At 40.0% G+C, this 23,027-nt stretch overlaps 1 protein-coding gene and 1 long non-coding RNA gene across 2 annotated transcripts in view; one reads left to right on the top strand and one right to left on the bottom strand.

Annotated features, from left to right (window-relative positions):
• Positions 1 to 4,372: 4,372 nt before the first annotated feature.
• LOC132474660 (uncharacterized) overlaps positions 4,373 to 23,027 on the bottom strand; it is a 30,924-nt gene continuing 12,269 nt past the window's right edge. The window contains exon 2 of the long non-coding RNA XR_009529696.1: positions 4,373 to 4,876. This is a non-coding gene — a long non-coding RNA (uncharacterized LOC132474660). The remainder of the gene's footprint in view (positions 4,877 to 23,027) is intronic.
• On the top strand, positions 15,772 to 17,724 carry LOC132474696 (uncharacterized). Its single transcript, XM_060075526.1, has 4 exons — positions 15,772 to 15,825; positions 16,429 to 16,584; positions 16,949 to 17,044; positions 17,416 to 17,724. The coding sequence occupies exons 1-4, from the start codon at positions 15,772 to 15,774 to the stop codon at positions 17,722 to 17,724; spliced, it is 615 nt and encodes a 204-aa protein (XP_059931509.1).

The following is a 23,027-nucleotide window of genomic DNA, read 5'->3' as shown; positions in this document are numbered from 1 at the left end:
CATCTACACTGATAACAACCCACTGACCTATGTAATGAGCACTGCAAAACTCAATGCAGTTGGACATCGCTGGGTTGGAGAATTATCAGATTTCCGCTTCAACATCAAATACAGGCCTGGGAAGATCAATATTGATGCCGACACACTCTCCCGCATCCCGCTGGATATGAACAGTTATGTGGAGACATGTACTGAGGAGCTGTCACAGGAAGTGTTACATGCAACCTGGGACGGTAGTCAAGCAGCAAAGAGAAAAGAACTGGCCTGGATAGCTGCTCTCTACGCCTCATCTCTCGATGTAATCCCACAGCCTCGTATGACCCTACCTGAAATCAGTCATGATGAGCTTGCAAAAGCGCAAAGAGAAGACCCGGCAATAGGGGAAGTAATAAGGCTAAAAGAGACTAATGCTGTTCTTACTGATGCAACACGGAAGTCTGTGAGTGGGCTCACTCGAAAGATCCTTCATGAGTGGAATCAACTACACCTTGAAGATGAAATCCTATACCGACGGACAACGGAAAGAAAACAGTTAGTTCTTCCTGTCAAGTACCAACCTGTTGCTCTGAAACACCTCCATGATAACATGGGACATGTGGGTACAGAACGAGTGCTTCAACTCGCCAGAGAAAGGTATTACTGGCCTTATATGAAAAGGTGCATAGAGGACTATGTGACAAAGAAATGCAGTTGTATAAAACAGAAGAAGCCCACAACGCATGTGCGCGCACCAATGGGTGGCATAACATCTAACTCGCCCCTTGACCTTGTCTGCATAGATTATCTGCATCTAGAGAAGAGCAAGGGAGGCTACGAGTACATTTTAGTTGTCATCGACCATTTTACTCGGTTCGCTCAAGCCTACCCAACCAAAAATAAATCTGGACAAACCGCAGCAGAGCGAATCTATGATGATTATGTACCTCATTTTGGATACCCAAATAAACTCCACCACGACCAAGGGCGTGAGTTCGAAAATGTACTCTTCAGAACACTTGGACGGCTGTCAGGTGTCGGTCATTCTCGAACATCCCCGTACCACCCCCAATGTAACCCAGCGGAGCGTTTCAACCGAACGCTGCTGCAAATGTTAAGAACCCTGGAAGAAAAGGAAAAGGATAAATGGAAAGAACATCTTCCACAGATTGTACATGCGTATAACTGTACGCGCCACGAGTCAACTGGGCACTCACCCCATTACTTACTCTATGGACAGCACCCTCGCCTTCCTGTGGATCTCTTGTTTGGATTACTTGAGGAGACAGACCCGGTAACACACACAGGATATGCGGAGAAATGGTCAAAAAGGATGAAAGAGGCATACCAAATTGCAACCAAAAACAGCCTAGCCTCTAGTGCTAAGGGCAAGTCCTATTATGATCAAAAGGTGAGAGGCGTAGTTCTAAAACCAGGAGACAGTGCTAGTTCGGAACTTAAGTGAGCGAGGAGGGCCTGGAAAATTGCGCTCGTACTGGGAGAAGAGGATATATGTGGTAAAAGAGCAGGTCTCAGACAATCCAGTGTATATCATTCAACCAGAAGGAGACTACAAAGGAAAAACCAGAACCTTACACAGAAATCTGCTACTGCTAGTCAATGACTTACCGGTTGAATCAACACCACAGTCAGCCAACGCAGTTGCAAAACCACCACAAAGGCTAAATAAGTCTCAGCTGAGAGCAAGCGCTACAACAGACCTGGATCAAAGTGAGGAGACATCAGACTCTGATGATGAATGGACAGGAGGTTACTGGCTGAGGACGCCTGTAAACAGGATGGGACAAAGCCAAGAACCATCGTCATCTGCAAAGGCCGCAGTTCAGACTCCTAGTAAACCTGCCATAACCCACAGAGAACATGCAAATACATTACCTGAAAGAGGGGATGAACAATACATACCTGAAATAGAGGACTTACAAAACATTCCGGAAAGAGAGGATGATCAAAACGATCCTGAAAGAGATGGGATGTTGATGGGAGATAGAACACAGACAAATGAACTATCGGACGCTGAAAACATGCCAGAGCATGAGGAAGGCGAACAAGATGGATACCAGTGTTTCCCATACATAGACCATTGTGTGGCGCGGCGCCACAGAATCAACATCGAGCGCCACGAATTGATTGTCTTTTTTTTTTCTTTTTTTTTTTTATATATATATATTTTTTGCGACATCAAAACACACCGCCCGCACCACCACACATTGGTCCTTGGTCTGTGGGAAACACTGGATACCCTCAACAAAGACAGGAAGAGAGGCTTATTCCCCCCCTTGTGGTGTCTAGTCCTGCAAGAGATGTATACAGAGAAGTCAGACAGTCGGCCAGAGAGAGGAGACCAGGGCCCTGTACCACGAAGCTCGCTTAGAGGGTTAGCGAGGTATGTTGAGCTCCAAGCCTGGGTTAGTTGTACCACGAAAGTCGATCTCTTTTAGCGTCGCTGTATCACCATGGTGACTTATGCTCGCAACCAAACCTCGTCGGGAGCAGTTTTTCGGCTTAGTCTAGCCGGAGATCGGCTACTTAAATCGGCGTGCGCAGCTTCCTAGCCCCTCCTCTGACAATGGCGTCACCATTTGTGGGTGTTCCCGTGGACCCCGGCGCACTTCTCGTACAGGCGTCTCTCCGGAGACAGAGGGTTTTACGGGACAGAACCGATCCCTTGGCATTGTCTGACGATATTCAGATTTCAGACTTTATTGTCATTGTGCAAACAACGAAATTGGGGTTCTTCATGAGAGATACAGATTCTCATCAGAGGGTGTTCGTTATTTGATCGTCCTTTTGGACCTTATGTAGACAATGATTACTGTTGCGCATTGTGTCTCCGTGACAGTGTGCTAGAGTGGAGGTAGCGCGTCAGTCTTGAATTTCTGCGCGGGGGGTTCGACTCCTAAGTGATGCAAATTTATGTGAAGCATAAAAAGTCCTAATTCTCATGCATATGGAATACTTATTCACTAAAGCTTATGGAATTATATTTTTGTGCTTATTTCGAACTTGAACCCATATTTTCAAGGCCGTGCTGGCACCACATCTATGGGGGTAAAATGCATGATGATAGACCGGCAAATTTGAACCCCGGTCGCTGGCGTTCGGGTCTTATACTAATCCACTACGCTACAGCCGCTACCTCTCAGCGGTCGAAAACATGCGATACATTTCTTAAATAGGGTGTATTTAAAGTGAATTCCCTAAATGATAGAATAAGGCAGGATGGACGTTGCTTATGCATTTTTAAATCATCATCATTCTATTTGGATTAATGGCGAACAATTCTGCATTTGGCATAGTTATTTTACAGACAATATGCAGAATCTTTTCGCTTATACTCATATAGACTGCTTGATCTATCGTAAAGGTGAGAAAAATGACGCAAAAAACGCCCCTTTCACATGAACGCGCACTGAACCTAAAGCGGAAAACCTGGTTCTACTAATTGAATCTAAAGTGAGCTTCGTGGTACCATTTAACTCTGATTGCGAGTTGCGGCTCTGTCGAGCCAGGTTTTCCCAAGAAAGCCTGGGTATGTTCAGCGAGCTTCGTGGTATAGGGCACAAGACAGTTATTTACATATGATACACTTGGCCAACCCTCTCTACATGCTTACATAGACACAGTCTTCACTTGCACTACACCATCCTACATACCTTCTCTTAGTATGCCACACTACATCCGACCATTGTTCTCATCTTTGCCCTACACATCACCTATGTACATGCCATACACATATTACATGCCATACACCACACCTGTTTACCAATGGGGAAATATAAGTTTTTGAGGTGTTGTAAATGTCAGGGGCCATTTTTATTTTGTCGGGGAGTGTGTGATGCCCACTAATGTGTGCCCACATTTGTGTATATTATGTTTTTATATACTACACCATTTTATATTATTAAGACACACTATTTCCTACTAAATTGATCTTATTTTGTATGAGCAATATCTTTTATAGTTTTACATTTTCACAATGCAAGTGCACTATCCTGCCAGTAGGAGGCACAGTAATATTGTGGTTTGCCTGAATCCCCGTGAGATCCTCATAACTAATGAGGATCTGAAAAGACAAGTCACGTCTCCCGTGTCAGCATTCTTTTCTCTTTGTTTCAGGTGGGTTATGTGTTTAAAATGTAAAACAAGTTGATGTTAGTGATTGGATAATGTGTAGTGAAATGTTTTAGTAAAGTATGAGTGTTAAAATGAGTACATGTGTAGCTAGTAAGGTCCGACGCTCGCCGAGAGATTTGTAATTGCGGCGCCGTTGGAAGTTTTACCGTTAGGCTAGTAGCTTTAAGCTACTAGCTAGTAAGGTCCGACGCTCGCCGAGAGATTTGTAATGGTGGCGCAGTTGGAAGTTTTACCGTTAGGCTAGTAGCTTTAAGCTAGTACCGACCACGCTCGTCTCTACCTTTTTGTTTTATTGTAATAACACCACACGTGGCTCACTTCTTGACGTTTTGTAAAGTATTAAAATGTTTATTGATTGTTGTAAAGCACTTTAAAGATACTGTTAAAAACGGGTTAAGAAAAGTTATTTGAAGTTCAGTAATAAGAAAATGTTTGATATAGCCTACAAGGTAGGTACTGTTAAAAATACTAGTTCAGTAAAACCTAATGGGTTTTAAGAGCATTAAAGATGCACTTTTTACAAACTGTTTATTGTATCAGAGAGATGAAAGAACAACACTGAGAGAAAAGGTGTGTTTTGAATTGAAGAGTATTTTATGTGTATTTTGGTTTGTTTTAAGAACATGGAAAATATGTCTAATTAGACAACATATGGAGTAATATGATGCTGAGTTTAAAATGCATGGACAATGTGAAGATAAACGGTAACCTTCAGTAAATTGAGAAGTTAAATGAATAAATATAACTAATGAGGATCTGAAAAGACTGTCAGCATTCTTTTCTCTTTGTTTCAGTTATCTATAATCTGTCCACGGCGATCCCACCTGGGACCCGTTACATCAGCAGTGTTTCTTGCCTCACAGCGAATAACTTCCCATTAAATATCAGCACTGTATAATCATTCAATAGACCTAGAGCATTTTCCCCTCACAACCCCCTCCCTCTTAAGTGCAAATTAAAAAATGTATGATTGGCATTTTTTTATTATCTGTATTGGTGTATATTATGCTTTACACTCTATGAAGCACACATTGCAGAACTGACTTTTCGATTTAACCCTATTTATAGTTTAAAATAGGCTGATAAAGGCATCAGAATACACAACATTACGGAGCTTACAGAATGAGCATTTAAAATAACATGGGTGTGGTTTTAAACCTTTTTCCTAAGCCTTGCTAACCTTTTTCATGGAATTGCAGGAAGTCAAACCGTCCTTCATCCTCCTCCAACTTCACATATTTCTGCTGTTGGCCGTACCTCACCTGGACCAGCATTTTTACTGAGACATGCAAGGAAGTTTGACAAAGTAAATAAACATTTAAATGGAAGAACGGTAAAAACTAGAATGTGTGTGTGTGTGTGTGTGTGTGTGTGTGTGTGTGTGTGTGTGTGTGTGTGTGTGTGTGTGTGAGGGTGCATCTCACACCTGTACCTTGCTCAAGTCTAGATTGTTTGGCTAGTGTGAGTGCACCAACCGTACTCAAGTCCACTTCCCTTCCTTGGCCTGAGCACACTTGGGAGGTGTGCTCAGGCCACGGTGCAGATGCTAATGACCCGACACACGCACACGCACGGCTACGCAACCTGAGCTGGATGACGTATAGTCCATGCGACCCTTCTTTCCCATTAAACAATAAACATGACGGCTAGCGGTTCACGTTGGTGCGACTGTGAAGTTGAGTTTTTAATGGTTGGGTATGGGATTTGCGAAACGCCAATAGATTTTGAAAACACACAACTCGAATGGTCCCTCTCCTTCAACGCTGACTCCACCCATTCCAAGTACATGGACGCACAATCATGCACAAGCGCGAACACAGATGCGCAAGAGCGAGCCAGGCTAGCTAGGTGGGAGTTTAGGGTTGTCTTCTAGTTCTAGGTCCAAATGTGGATTAGCTAGTTAGCTAGCTCCAGTAGCTACCACAGGATAACAACTAGGGATGGGCATTTGAAGAAATTTTCTTGATCGAGCATCGCTAGAGTTATCGATCAATTATCGATTAATCATTAACTTTTTTCTATGTTTTTTTTCTAATGTTTTTATCAATGAAATCTTTATTCCAACAATAATGTATGGGCCAAAATTAATACAATACAGTTAACTTGAAGACCTACAACTGTTTAACAGTTTTAAAATAATAAATACAGGCATTATAGGTTATAGGCCTATGCGGCGCTCGTAAAGTCCGAACAATGCGCCTACAGGCGCTCTTAAAGGTTTGGAAACGATTCAACAAGACTAAATCTGTAGCCTATTCCAATTACAATAAGTAGCGAACTTATCGGACAACAATAATCAAACAAAGGCAGTAGGCTAAAAGTGGGCATTAAACTGTATAACTGTTATGAAAAAAAAGGGGGGGAAAAGGCCGACATATAATGCCTGCAGCCGGCGCGCGGAAAAGGCTCGCAACAAAAAGATGAGCCACCCATTTACAAACAATTGCATGAACTAGTCTATCTAAAAGCAATACCTTATTGAACATATATAAGGCTGGACTTGTTGCTAAAATATCACAGTTTTGGCAAAATGTAACGACTCCAAGAGGCACCAAGCGGAGCGAGAGTCAACACATTAAGAAAGAAAAGAGCGACTCACATACGGTGGTGACTGTCGTCCATAGCATACAGTAACTCCAGCCTACATATTTTTGTTTAGGAATATAAGCATGTTAACATGCTCGGGGGTCAGACGCGAACGCAGCCTTGTAACTGTCAGTCCAGCAGCAGAAAACACCCGCTCTGACGGGACCGAAGTTGCGGGGATGCAGAGGTATTGTCGCGCTAACTTTGACAGCCTGGGGAACCTTCTTCCATTCACTTTCCACCAGTCGGCAGGGTTATATTCAATTAAATGCTTCAAGACTCACAGTATGCAACACAACGTCCTTTTGATCGATAACAATATAAATTGATCGACGCATTTCTTAACGATCAATTATCGAGCATCGATTAATTATGCCCATCCCTAATAACAACAAACAGAAGCTTGCTCTGGGTCACGAGCTTTGAGTACGTGCACGAAGCGGTCACGAACGGGTGAGGGGAAGGGGGAGTGCAGTATGACGGTTTGATTGACGTACTCACTGTCCAATGCCATCAACTGAAAACGAAGCGATATGGAACTCAAACCGTGATTCTGAATAAAGTATAAATTATTTTGTTGAAGATACAAGTGTGTAGATATGTTAAATGTTTTGAACGCAGGTAAAATGTTAAAAATGTATTTAGTTACGATGTGTGTCAGAATCAGTGATGGGCAGTAACGCGTTAGAAGTAACGCGTTACTGTAATCCAATTACTTTTTTCAAATAACGTAAAGTAAGGGATTACAATTACAAAAATAGTAATTCGATTACTTTTACTTTCCCGCAAGCATCCTGCGTTACTGCGTTACTAAACCGTGATTTATTTTTTCCATTGACAGTAAAAGAATTTGGTATTTTGCCGTATTTGCTTTGTGAGACTGTCTCGTGACAATGACGTAGCCTATAGCGGCGCGACGTCTAGAAGTAAACAACACCAACGTGTGTGCAAGACATGGAGTGCGGGAGAGAGAGCGAACATGGAGCATTTAATTCATGGAAGTTCAGACATTACTTTGAGTTTGACTCGGTAAAAGATGTAAAAAACATTAATTAGTCAGAAGATCTAGAAATAGAAGGCATAATGCTAGCTATGGGCCAACTTAGCCTATCGGACAGCAATCAGTGCACTTGCAAATGAGTGCCTGCAAGTAGCCTATAACCGATCGTGGTGTGACATTATTTAACCATCAATCTACCGCAAATATGACCAGACAGATGTACATTGAACACATGATACACAAAGCACACCGTCCAACTCGGCGAATGCCGACAGACAGCCCACAACAAGCCAAACATCACCACGGCGGGTGTGCTCTCTCTCTCTCTCGCACGCCCGTACTACACAATCACTCCAACTTATCAAACTCCAAGGCTAGGCTGCTTCACTAAGACCACAACTAACCACAAGGCCTTGATCATAAGCATGCAGTATGCCGAAGCCGAAAAGGACACACGCAGTCGCACACACTCATCTTATGCAAAACAATCCGTTTTATCATCAACATTCAGTCACTGCAAAGATTTAAAGGCTAGCCTCTTACCATAAGTTAGAATGGACCAAAAGTATGTGATTGAGACAGTATTGTTCGGCTTTCGCTTGCTATCCGTTTTTAGTATGACTTCTCAACATTACGTCTTTCTTGTGTTAGGCGCACATGGCTAATTTGCATACGTGCACAGGATTGGCTGGCTCCGCAAGGCCAATAATATAACATATTTAACTATCTTTCTATCCGTCTATTTATTTATCTATCAACGCATGGGTCTAGTTTTAATGTGATGTATTATGTGTATGTCCAGTCAGACTTGTTGTCTCCCTTGTTCTATGTGGTCTTAGTAGGCTATACTGTGTGAGCCGAATCACCTAAATGAATTCCCGACGTGTAGTTTGGTAAAGACTTGACTAGGCTATTTATCTATCGAGGCTATTAGTTAACAATTATTCGCCAAAGGCTAAGTGAATAGTGGGGAATAGCCCCCGAGACCGAAGGTTTATTTGTTGTTATCAGCTGACATTTTGGGATGAAAACAATAGAGTTTGAGATAACCAATCAAATTGCGCCATTTTAGGAGATTCACGTGTAGCATATAACTATATATAATATCTATGTATTTATCTATGAAACACATCCTTCCACACACAGTTCAAACACATAGGCCTACTCTTTGACATTAGAACAGCCTAAATGTTAATAGAGACTTTGGTTTTAATTATTTTATTTCTGTATTTTATTTACATCTATTCGAATGAAGGTGTGTATACACACCAAAACGATTTTCTTTAAATGAGAGACTGTTGCATTTAATTTGTATTTATTTTTTGCAATGTGCATAGTTAAAAAGATTGAGACTAATACAAACAAGTTTTAAAAAAAGCGCATACAGGTTGTGTATAGTAGATAGTGTGTTTTTGAAAAGTAACTAAGTAAAGTAATTAGTAAAGTAACTAATTACTTTTGAAGATAAGTAATCAGTAAAGTAACTGGATTACTTTCTTGGATAAGTAATCCGTAACTAATTACTTTTTCCAAGTAACTTGACCAACACTGGTTACCGCAAACCCTGGGTTAATTTGCCCGGTTATGTGATAAAACCGGCTTTGTGGAATACCCCTCTGCCCTATGAAGTGACATCATGCCCATACAATCATCAAAACATTTTTGAGATCTGTTTTAAAACAGTTTGTCTTTTTGACACATAAAAACTAACGTTTTTTATAAAATGTCATCAACTTATTCATAAACAAGTCATTGGATATATTAATACCAGAAAATAATGAAGAAAAAAATTATGTATATAGACTGGGAATCGAACCCCAGTCCCAACGGCGGCGGCGTGCATATCCTCTCCACACGGTGGCGGCGTAGCTTCTTCACACGTTCATTTCACACGTTGTTATCCTTCTCCAGGGAATCCTGGCACTATCCACTCGCCATACCGAGTGGATAGTGCCAAACCTAAGGATTCCCTGGAAGAGGCGAAGGAGCAGCCTACCCTACGTCGCCGTGGGAACGTGTGAAATTTTGAATGGGATTGATTGGGACTGCAGACGAGAGACCAGCAGCGACGTCACGGCGATGGCATGGAAGATCCGTCCACCGGCGGCGGTGTCACGGCGACGTACATAAGGAAATTCAGACAAAATGTACGTCTACTCTCGACGTGTGGATAACGCCCCGTGCCCACTACCTCCGTCCGTTGACTGATCCCCATTGACTTTGAATGGGGACGGACGCGCAATGCATTGTGGATCCGTCCGTTCCGTTGGAGCCTTCGGCTCAGTCAAGAAGTTGAAAAATGTTCAACTTCTTGACGGATCCGTCATCCAATCAGATCGCGTATGCAAATTTAAGTTATTCACTCTCAAAGTAGACCTATTATTGTTTTAGTTGAGATAATGAATTGCTAATTTGTTTGGGTAAAGCGCTTCAGTGTGATTTTATGACTTAGTTTAGGATTTACTAGTGTTTTATACAACCAGCACATTTATATCACTTGGAACAGCAATGTATAATGGTGTAGGACGGATAAAGTGTTGTTTAAATGTAGGCTATTTTGATGGTGCCTGTTTTGATACTGTTATTCACTCTCAAAGTAGACCTATTATTGTTTTAGTTGAGATAATGAATTGCTAATTTGTTTGGGTAATTTACTGTAATTAAAATGGGTAGGTCTACAGACTTGGCATTAAACACCACTGAAAGTGTTATCTTTTACTACAGTATATCTGTTAAGAGTCACATTTATACTTAATATTTATATTAATGTAATTAGATAAATGAATTTGATTTGAAGGTTTATTTTGGTTATTGGTTATTGGGTTTATTTAATCAGTCATACAGAAGAAATTGTGTAGATTATTCATTGATTGAGTAGTTTATTTTGATAACAATGCTAAGAATATCTGATGTGGTGTAAAATAAAGGAGATGACAATGGCAGCCAACATAACCAGCGTTAAATCTCCTCTCTTGCCTGTTTTCATATTTCCTTGTACACACAGGAGACTATAGATCTACCAACACAACAATTTATTATCCGTACACTCTAAAAAGTCATTCAGGGCCTCAGTATATATCACAATAATAAAAAAGTATATTATCTTAATAAAATCTCTGAAAATCACAAAACTGATTATTTGAGTTGGACATATCAAAATAAATGCTTAAAAATCCAACAGTTAATTTTGCATCATATTTACATATATTATTTAAGTTTATTTAAGGAAAGAAATTAGTATTTGACAAACAAATTATAATTTTAAGATATCCATAATATTTTAAGTAAATACCAGTCAGAATATTTGAGTATGGAGCACTCATACCAATCGGTTTCAAGAACTTTAATTATTACTCACTCTAATTCAATAGTCTTCATCTCTAACAACAACTTAAGAAATTGAGTAGTTTTTTAAGCAGAACGTCATGCCACAATTTGCGTGCAAAAACTGTGGAATCATGGGATATCTATTCTACCCTGCTTTTTGCATGAAGCTAGCAACAGAACACTCTGAGACGCCCGGTGAAAATCACTTGGAGGACTCCATACGCCGGTAAGTAGAGCACTAGCAAATTGTAATTAAATTGCGACCCTGTCTTCCCGCACATAAACTTTATTGTTGCTCAGCTAACATACAGTTTATACAGCTAACGTCACCAAAATGGGTGTAAAATGACTAATTTATTCGTATTTTAGCATTAACAGTAGGCCGAGGCTTTCCTGAACGTGTAGGTCTATCATTTATGTGACTTCTCTCCCACTCGCAAGGGAAACTGGTTTGTCTGCTTCCCTGCAGAAATGTTCCTCCTGTTTAACGTTGCAGTTAATGGAGCTAAGTCTGTAGCACGAAATTTGTGGTCATGGGAGACTTTTATGTTTTTATTGTTTAGATTTGTTCTCTGCTCCCACACGCTGGCGTCATTAGTGTGGATGCCTGAGAGCATTCAACTTGTAAAATTCTTTTACCGTTTTTAAACTATCACAGCTTAAAGTTGAGCAGGTTTTTACTCCAAATCTGCGTTTAACATTGGTGTGTATTGCGCCTGCAACGGCTGAAAAGGCGCGAGTGAAAGGCGCGCCGTACCATAGGAAAACAATGATTTTGCTAGCGACGCTTTTGCCTTCAGTGTGCACGGCCCCCTACACGATCAGGGAAGCCTCGTGCTACTGGTGGTTACAACGGTTTGGCCGTAAATCTACTTTCTCTGTCGGGAGGTTTCTGCCATTAATTAATGCATCATTTTGATAGATCTGTCTTATAAAACATTTAATGTACATGAATGGAAATGGTATTAAATCAGTCTTTTTGCTCCGTATTGTAACACTGTTTTTGTATCATCCTTTTTAAGGTGTGCCTCATGAGATGGCAATGCAAACTCTGCACATTTGAGGATTCTTCAAGAGGGGAGCTTCTCAAGCATTATCGCGTCAAGCACGGTACTTTTGGTCGTGGCTATTCTGTACCCTGTCTTCATTTAAGCTGTCCTTGCTCCTTCAAGACTTGGGGTGGCCTGCGTACACACTTGTCTAGATCCCACAATTCACAGGAAACTGAAGAGTGTGAAGGTGTGCAATCTTTCAGATGTCAAATTTACAACTCATTTTATCCTAGTACAAAAGACTATTTTCAGCATATTAATTCCCACTTGAAAAGACATGAAACCATAGAATGTGCTTTTAACGGATGTGATTTCAAGACAAACATATATGGGACTTATGCAACACACAGAAGTAGAAAACACAAGTCCCATTCATTGAAAGACTTTAAGACTGATGTGATCGCAGAGCATCCTGTTGCTACTGAGAACGAAATTGACTTTCCAGTGTTGGAATCATATTGTCATGTGGATAGTGCCACCTTAGAGTTGGCTTGTGAAAGGGACACTAAAGGTGAAATTGTGAAAAATGTCGGTTCTCTCTTGTTAAAATTGGAAAGCATCTATAATGTCTCTGGCAAATGTGTTGATGACTTAGTGGAACAGCTTCAGTTTATCTGCGAATCATCCACTCAGTACATTCCAAAGTTAGTGAGTGATATTTTTACAAAGAATAACTGTGCTGTTGATGAAGCTATTGTTAGTGAATTAGTAGACAAACTCTATCACTCCAATCCTTTTACTGCAGCCTTGGGTCCTGATGGTCCCTTTTCTTCTAAATTTAAGAGGGTAAAGTATTATAAGGACAACCTCAGTGTAATTGAGCCAGTAGAGTATATTTTGGATCCAGAGAAGAATTTTAGCTTTCAATATGTGCCTGTTCTTCAATCCTTACTGCAATTGTTGAAAAATGAAGACATTGTAAACAGGTTATTGACTAAACAGACTACTTCAGACGACTCACAGTTTGCATCCTTCCGTGATGGTAAATATTTCAAGCTAAATTAATTTCATGCTAATGAGGAGTTCAGTATTTCCCTTATACTGTATGCAGATGATTTTGAAATCTGCAATCCCCTTGGAACTTCACGGAAAAAACATAAAGTCACAGCAGTTTACTGGGCACTAGCCAATACACCACCTGAACTGAGATCACAGTTAACATCAATTAATTTAGCTCTCCTTTGTAAAGCAAATCATATAAAAAAATTTGGCTATGAAACTGTTCTTGAGCCTCTTTTGAAGGATCTCATAACATTGGAGAGGGAAGGAGTTTTTTTGCCTCAGGTTGGCAAAAATATCAGAGGTACTGTTTTTTGCGTTTCAGCAGACAATCTTGGTGCGCATTCTTTAAGTGGACTTGTAGAAAACTTTAGTGGACATTATATCTGTAGGTTTTGTATTGGCGACCGTTCTGACTATCAGCAAAAAGAAGTACATTCAGGAGCTTTTCCATTAAGAACAAAAGAGAACTATGATTTACATGTTCAGTCTGTAAAGATAAATCCTGCTTTGGTACACTGTTGTGGTGTGAAGAAAAGTTGTCCCATCACAGAGAAATTAAGTCATTTCCATTTTGTAACCGGGTACCCACCAGACCTTCTACATGACCTTTTTGAAGGTATAATTCCTTTGGAACTGGCACTGTGTCTTAATGTGTGCATCCACAAGAAGTACTTCACCTTGACAGAACTTAACAAGTCCATCACACAATTTCCATACAAATTTACTGATAAAACGGATCACCCCGGACCTATCCCAGTGAATTTTGCCTCTCGTAAAAGTATTGGTGGGAACGCCAGTGAAAACTGGACATTGTTAAGATTATTATCATTTATTATTGGTGCAACTGTACCACTGAATGATCCAGCATGGCACGTTCTTATGATTTTAAAAGATATAACTGAGCTTGTAGTAGCCCCCATTCATACTGAGGAAAGTATTTGCTACCTAGACACGCTGATATCTGAACATCGTCACAGGCTGTTGGAAGTTTTCCCAGATCAAAAATTGATTCCAAAGCACCATTTTTTGGAGCATTATCCTGATTTGATAAGAGGGTATGGTCCTTTGGTTAGCCTCTGGACTATGCGATTTGAGGCTAAACATAGCTTCTTTAAGCAAGTTATTATACACACAAAGAGCTTCAGAAATGTATTGATGTCACTTGCCTCAAAGCACCAAATGATGATGGCATACATTTCACAAGGAAATGCTTTGAAACCTGCAGTGTGTGTCACAAAAATATCATCTCTTCCATTAGACATACTTGATACAGGAATACAGCAGTCTTTCAAGGCAGTTTATCCAACACAAACCTCTGTGAATTTGACCAATGTGGCCATACTCCATGGAACTAAATATGCTGCTGGGATGGTTTTGCCTTATGGGTCAACTGGTGGTATATCTGATTTTGTTATGATTTCACAGATTGTTATTGTCGATGGCAGTGTCAGTTTCATTGTGAAAATGCTTAACAGCTGGTATGATGAACATTTTAGGGCATTTATGTTAGACCACTCTGGGAAAATGACCCTGGTACAGCAGAGTGAACTTGGGGACACATATCCCTTGACAGCATATTTTGTGGAAGGAAAACTCATGGTGACATTGAAACGTCACATTATTTGCCAGTGTTAGGTGATGAGTTTGACTCTTTAATGTCTAACACCTTGCTTCCTTCCTTCAGAGTAATTTCTTTCTCTTTCTGTCAAGATGGATTTCGTTGCATTGAAGGTTATTATAGAACACCGGAGTGAGAAGCTTACACTGTCCCCAGGAATACCCAGCACTGTAGAACAGTTACATGAGACAGTAAAAGAGACATTTGGACTCATTGAGGATTTTACCCTGCATTACCTGGATGAGGACTTTGGTGATTACTTCACTCTGCATTCTACCAACCAGATTAAACACAAGGGGACAATCAAAGTGGTGATGATTCCATCGGTAGTTCTTACATTGACTGCTTTGACTGAAAACCAGACAGATATAATGAATGACAGTTTAAGCTCTGCTACTGATGCAACGCCAGATTCCCAGACAGATGCCTCATCAGTGTCTTCACAAGACATCCTATCCCCACGTAGAAGCCCTCAGACGACAACATGGCCAAATCAAATCATCATTCCACTTTTCTCTGTGGCAACAGAGACAGTACTGATGAATGCCAATGAAGAGTTTGTCAAAGATCGTACTGTGCTGAACAATTCTCGGATCCGATCTGAAATCATGGAAAAATTAGCTGACTACATGTACAGCTACACACCCTACCCCACAGGCCTTCAGATAGGTGAGGTGGCAGAGGCTTTAGTCAGAAAGCATCCATGCCTGACAGAGCTAGGCAGTCGTAATGGCTGGCTTGGATGGATGTACAGTCTTAAATACAAGATGGGAAATTACAGGTCGAAGCACCGAAGCCTTGGATTTCCTGAGGTTGTCTGCAACTCACTTAAGAACAAGCACCCGGATGACAGGTCTGCTGCAAAGAATATATAGAAAGCACGGAAAGGAGAAGTGGTGTTTCTCCCACACTATCCTGCGGGAGACAGTAAGGAACAACAAGAGCTGGACCGAAACCAACTAATCACTGAATCAAAGAAGAGAGAGAGCACAGTCGTCAAGGACTTGATGTGCAGAACTTTTGCACATAGGAGACATGAGGTTGTCACCCTACAGATGAGCATCAGTGACATCAAGGACAGATGGCCCGCCTTGTTTGATGTCTCGCAAGTGAGTAATTGGAATTGTTGTTACAGAGTGGTCAACACATATTGTGGACTGAACCTGCATGTTTCACAGTTACACACTCATTAGTTAGACCTGTGTCATCTAATGCAATCAAATACAACAGCTCTGCCACATATACATTTTCAGTTTTTGCTGACATTGTCAGAAAAGTGATTATTATACTTTGTTTATTATTGAGGTTGTAGTGGGTGGTGCTGGAGTGCAATACATTGAAAAGTGTTCCTAATATTTTGTCCCCCTCAACATATGTTAATGGATGGACAAAAGTATAAGGACACCGCTCAATATAATGCACTCCAATAAACATTATCCACAATGTCCTCAATGATAAACAAAGTATAATAACCACCTTTTTGACAATCTCAACAAAAACTGAAAATGTATGTGTGGCAGAGCTGTTGTATTTGATTGCATTAGATTGCACAGGTGTACCTAATCAAGTGGTTGGTGACTGTACATCCTATTAAAAATGATAATGGAACAGTCTTGCATCCTATTCATCTCAGTATGGACTTACGTGTTTGCTGAATGACAACAGATGAGTCACCAGTTCTTTTTTTTTCTTTTCTCATCACTCTATTTCAGGTTAGCGCAGAATTTCAGAGGATCACCACACTGAATCTTGAGCCAAAATTCATGGCAATGTTGGACTTCTATACACCTAAACTGCTGTCCTTGTTTCAAACGAAGAAAGGTGCTGCAGGAGAGAGACATCGGGCACAAATGAGTGTTCTACTTAAGGTATTAAACCTGTCTCATTCACGTTTCTCTCCTTTAAGCTAATTACCATCAATAATTACATATTCATATCCTAATCAGATAACTTATCTTTATCCCCACCGACTCTCTCTTATGCCTTCTCCTATCCTCAAGCCTTCCTTAACAGTTCTTGCTTTTTCTTCCTTAGTTTTCTGTCCCTCAATCTCTCACATCCTCTGCACACCATTTTACATGTTTTGGTTTATTCTTACATCACTACACTCCAACTCCAGTTCAATTTTTCTAACGTAAATTCTATTGAAAGCTTTGACTCAAGTCAAGTTTGCCTCTGCTTGAATGTGTAGTTTTGCATTGTATTAACATTTTGAGGCTTTCTGTTCTGCAGAGTGGAATCCCCATTCAACAGACCCGTGAGGTTGTCATCCGATGTCTCATCAATCATTTGGGAGAAGATGCCAGTGCCTTGTTCAAGGACTTTGAGGTTAGTATAATACTTAATTGTTTTCATGATTTTTAACAACTTAATCATGGGTGACCATAGAGTTCCTGCAGTACGTTTGTTTTTTCCTTACCGCACACAAAGAAGAAGCAGCTTTCCTAGTGTAAACCAGCTGTGGACATCAGATACTGTACGAGTCAATTTTGTTTGGAGAGAGAAATTAATTATATGGAAGCATTAATTAGTTATTTTTTCTGTGAGATCAAAATCAAATTTGGGACCACCACAGTAGTATTGTTTAGTTTGTCCACTTTATGTCCTGCTATGCTCTTATGTTGGTAGGTGGTATTTGTCTTGCGACATGCAGGTTGAGAGTGAGTTCTAAACTCAAGTTATCTTTACAATGTCTGCAGGATGCTGCTGATGGATCTGCCAGTGTTCAAGAGGAGTTGGCAGAAGAGGTCATGAAGATTTACCTGCTGCGGAAACAAGATGGGTCATTGGATGTTGGGATTGTCATTGAGGGCAACACTGTCCTCAGCAGTCTTGGAGATGTTAGCAGGGCCTGCTGCTATCTCTTGGGACTGATGTACGTGTTAGATCTGCAATACCCCAAGAACCTCAAACATAGTTTTGAGGTATTCCAGAAAGTACTGCTGGAGCTGGATTCTGGAATCCTTTCCAACAAGGTTCAGAGACTAAAGAATTACCTCTGTATGTAGCGACTGGCTACTGTTCAGCAAGATGCTCTCTTAGTGAGGGATTTTTTCATTGGCAAGTCTGAAGTTTAGCTGATGTACTGTTGTCTTAATGTTTACATAAGACTTAAGGTTTCCATTCATAGTGAAATTGCATGTTGGACTGTTCTTGTTTTCTGATGTGGAACTTTAATGTGAAATATCACTGTTTTTGGTGCATTTCTGGAGGATGCAAAATGTTGTCCTTGGTGCATTTTAGACATGCTAAATGTCATTCTTCTGTTCAGACCAACCAGACCAGTCACACCCCCTGAGGGACTCATTATGGCTCCTGGTCACCGCCTGGTAGAGAGTTCAGTTAAAGCAACAAAAAGAAAACAGAGATACATATGGAGGATGTAGCTATTTGTCTTTACTCAGACCCAGGAAGTGAAACATAAAGACAAGAAAGACTAGTATAAGTATATTCATGTAAAGATGCTTTAAAAGAGTTTTGATTGGTTTGGCAATGCACTTTGACTGTTGGAACTTGCAACTCAATTAGCTGAATGTAATTATAGTTATTGTATAACATGGTAGACATTTATTCATTCTTGGTGCATTCAGCCTGATGCTCACATGGACACTGTCACATGGCACACTGGCGAGATTAAACCATGTTAAAAGAAACTAGATAATATACCATGAGTTGTAATGCCAGTTGAGATTTCCTGGTTGAGACCCCTTATTAAGAGTTCAACTGTTTTTATAGCATGGACATTTTAACATGTCATTTGCAAAGATAAACTGTTGGATTTAAACTTCATGGACATTTTAACATGTCATTTGCAAAGATAAACTGTTGGATTTAAACTTGATTAGATTAGATTAGATTCAACTGAGGGGGTCTCAACCTGGAAATCTCAACTGGCATTTGCAAAGGTATTGAGTAGCAAGAGGCCCGCTGCTCAGAGGCCAAGCCTGGTATTGCAGCTGTTTAAGCTGGGAGTGGACGGGGGTCCGTCATTTCATGTGGCCCAGAAGTAGATATCGCCGTCCACTCCAATACAAGTGGGGAACAGGATTGTGTCTCCGCAAAAAATGTCTGGATATCAATCAAAGGCTCATAATTATATTTCTACCCTGTTTTAAAAAAATGTAAGTTTTTTCTTTTCAAAACGCCTCCTCAAGCGTTTTATTAGCAGTTTATGTTGGGTGGGCAGCTGAAAGGAGCCGTACTGAAACAAACGGCTCCTTGCTATGGTCCTATTTTGAAGTGCACGGCTCCGTCTGAGATTTGTCCTTTTACTTAACATGAATGGCGTTGAACACGGATATATAACACGCATATCATTGAAATAGCTGTAACAGGCATGGACGTATTGATTACCTGAATGATTATGGGAGACCTACGTAATTTTCATAATATTGTTAATTGTCTAATATTAACATTTCAGTTGCGTTGGTAGGTATTTCATTTTCATTTGCTTGTTTAGCTATGAATGACAGGGTTATGGTTAGCTATGTATGACAGTTGACAATGTTGGTGTATTACAATTCATTATTTGGGTAGGCTACTCCAACTTCGTTGCTGGTCGATATGTAAACATTTACTTTTATATAAATTATTGATTGCATTTTTCGTAAATAGTTAGTTGGAAGGAATCTGTTTCTTAAGCAATAACATTGAACTGAATTTTTTAGGCCTACATACGTTTACAATGTTACTATGGTATTATATGGAGCAATCTTACATATTTATGAAGTTTCCAGATCAATAAAGTTCTATCTCTTTTTATTTGAACTGCCTGTATGTCCTCTTGATTATAGTATTACAGTGTGTACCTTGGTTATCAGCTATAATAGAATGGTGTCAATGTGGTATTGCCATATATATTCCAGAATTTGAAAAAGGATATGGATATAGAGTGGGTGACTTTACTATACTCAATCGAGATGGCCACAATAATAACCGCTCTTAGATGGGTTGTAGATACTAAGTTGGTGACAATGTGGTATTGGCATATATATTCCAGAATTTGAAAAAGGATATGGATATAGAGTGGGTGACTTTATCAGTATACTCAATCGAGATGGCCACAATAATAACCGCTCTTAGATGGGTTGTAGATACTAAGTTTTATAACAGATAATTCAATACGTGAAGATTTGGTGATAGAGGTAAAGCATCTTCTTTTAAATATTATAAGCCTTGGTTTAGTTATTCAGTTCTGTTGGATTCCAGCCCACCATGGAATATATGGCAATGAAATTGCTGATAAATTAGCTAAAAGATACTAACCTAATTAGAAGAATTTAACCTTAAGTATATATATATTTTTTTTTTATTTATTCATTTCTTTTGTTAGTTTGTTTTATTTTGTTTATTTTGTTTCGTTAGTTTGGTTTTTTCTTTGAATTTATTTTTATGATTTAAAGTATAATTTGCCAACGTCCTTGTCACAAACTCCTGTGTAGTAGTCCAGTAGGTGGCGGTATATGGGGAAAAACTATGATCCTCCACTAAACTAGAAGAAGAAGATCTCTGCATCCGGTACGTCACGGACTAGGTCACGTGTCTTGGCCACATAACGCGGAAGCAAATCGCTCCTGTATGTTACCCTGCACCACTGAGCAGTTTGTATAGGAATGAATGGGCGGCCATTTTCCAGTCTGTGGTCCATCCTTTAATATGTCCATGGCTACGACACTGCACGGACACTAGTGGGAAGGAGGATGGCGAAGTCTGGTATCGTTAGTGATGATATGTGTATGATGATTCAGATGCAGAAATTTGGAATCCCGTGACCAGTAGGAAAAAGAATAGAACAAGAAGGTGTTCTGAGATGAGTGACAGTGACAGAGAAAAGCAGAATGAGTCGAAAAAAGCAAGGAGGAAGGAGGAAGGAGAAGTGTGGAAAGTGATTGTGGAGTTTGAAGAGATATCTAGTAGCAAGCTACACCCAGTCAAACTGTCGAAAGCTATGAGAAATGAGATTGGTTCGGTCAAACAGGCAAGGTTCTTGAGCAAAGGAAGGATGTTAATAGAAACTGTTAACAAAGATCAGCAAGAAAAGATTTTGAAAATGAGTACACTGAACGAAGTGAGAATCAAAAGTCATATCCCTGGTATAAATCGTAAGATACGTGGAGTGATAACCGGAGTGCCAATAGACTTAAGCATTGAAGAACTGCAGAAAGAAATCAAGGGAGCCAAAGTGACTGTTGAAAAAAGGTTGTCCGCTAGATACCAGGGGAAAATAGTGGACAGTTTGTCTGTGCTTATTCAGTTTGAAGGGGCAATAAAGGATAAGGTTACGATTGGATACCTGAGTTACCCGGTTAGAGAATTTGTTCCCAGGCCATTGCGGTGCTTTAAATGCCAGAGGTTTGGGCATATAGCAGGACAATGTAGGGCAAAGCCAAGATGTGCCAAATGTGCAGGGGAACATGAATACGGTAAATGCGAGGCAGAGGCTAAAGCTAAATGCTGCAATTGTGGAGGGGATCACAGTGCTGCATATCAAGGATGCGAAGCACAGATTAAAGCAAAAGAAGTTCAGAAATATAAAGTCCAGAATAAAGTAACATATGCAGAGGCAATCAAACAAGTAAAAGGACCACAAGGTGGTGCAAGTGTGGGTGTTGTTGAACCCTCTCAGTATTCACAGCAAGCTTTAAAGCCAGTAGGTTTGCAATTTGATGTGAATAAGGACACTTTGATTGTGGATAAGGCTAACTTTGTATTCTTCATGGCGAAGGTCATAAATCTAGCTATGCAGGACAAAAATACAAGGTCAGATCGGATAAAGATTGTTGTGGAGGCAGCAAGGGAATACTTAGACATAAAGGATGTAACGGGAGAGATGGTACAGGATGAGATCAATAGAAATGAAGGGGTTACTAAGTAGTATAATTATGGTGTTCCTTATTCTGCAGTGGAATGCCAGAAGCCTGATATCGAATGGGCAAGAATTTAAGAGGTATATAGAGAAATTAGACGTTAAACCAGAAATCATTTGTATACAAGAAACATGGATGAAATCACACTTGGATTTTAAAATTGTAGGATACAACTCAGTTAGACTGGATAGGAATGAGCGGCAGGCAGGGGGATGTGCAACGTTTATTAAGGAAGGAATATTGTATGAAAGAGTACCAATGAATTATGAAACTAGTCTAGAGATAATTGTTATTGAAATCTGGGTTAATAAAAGGAAAATGACTATAATCAATTTGTACAATCCATGTAAGAAAATGAAGTTGGAGGAATTGGAGAGGGCAGGACAAAGGCAAAATGCTATATGGTGTGGAGATTTTAATGCACACAGCACGTTATGGGGAGGAAGGAAAGATGATGATAATGGGAAGGTGATAGAGGAATTAATGGACAACAAGGGAATAGTTTGTTTAAATAATGGGGAGGGGACAAGAATAAATGTAAGCAATGGAGTGGAGTCAGCGTTAGATCTTACACTAGTAACAGATACACTGGCAGGAGTATGTTCATGGGAAGTAAGGAAAGAAACGACTGTTGGAAGTGATCACTATCCTATTGGAGTAGAATTGACAATTGAGTGCAATCTAGAAAGAGTGATGAATTGGGACTTTCACAATGCAGAGTGGGAACTATTTAAGGAAATAAGTGAGAAAGAAATGTTAGAAATTGAGATAGGAGAAGATGTTGACCAGCTAAATACGAATGTGTGCAGAGTTATATTAGAGGCTGTTGAGAGAACAATTAAGAGGAAAGAAGGAAAAGGGAAAAAGAGGATGGTACCATGGTGGAACAAAGAATGTAGTGAAGCAATCAAGAGTAGAAATAAAGCATTTAGAAGGCTAAAGGGAAACCATAGGTTTGAGAACCTTATTGAATATAAAAGAAGTCAAGCAAATGTAAGGAGAACTATTAAAAATGCAAGGAAAACTTGTTGGAGGAATTTTTGCAATTCGGTGGGACGGGAAACGGAATTGGGACAGATTTGGGGCATGATTAAAAAGATGAACGGGGTTAAGAGAGAATATGGATATCCAGTTTTGAAGGTAGGGGAAACAATAGCAATGAAGGAAGAAGAAAAGGGGGAGATGTTAGCAAAGGCTTTTGTGAAAGTTCATAGTTCAGAAAATATTAGTGAAGAGGGAAAAAGAGGGAGGGAGGCTACTTTAGTGGAGTATGAAGTGTTGATGCAAGATGAGGAAGAAAATGAAGATTTGCTTAATAAGACTTTCACAATGACAGAAATGAATCGTGCATTAAGGAAAACAAAGATGACCGCACCAGGAAAGGATCAGGTTTGTTATATAATGATAAGTAATTTAAGTGAAGCAGCAAAAGGAATATTATTGGA

The sequence above is a fragment of the Gadus macrocephalus genome, chromosome 16, assembly GCF_031168955.1.
Source record: "Gadus macrocephalus chromosome 16, ASM3116895v1".
NCBI classification, from domain to species: domain Eukaryota; kingdom Metazoa; phylum Chordata; class Actinopteri; order Gadiformes; family Gadidae; genus Gadus; species Gadus macrocephalus.
This window is presented reverse-complemented; position numbering and strand designations above follow the sequence as displayed.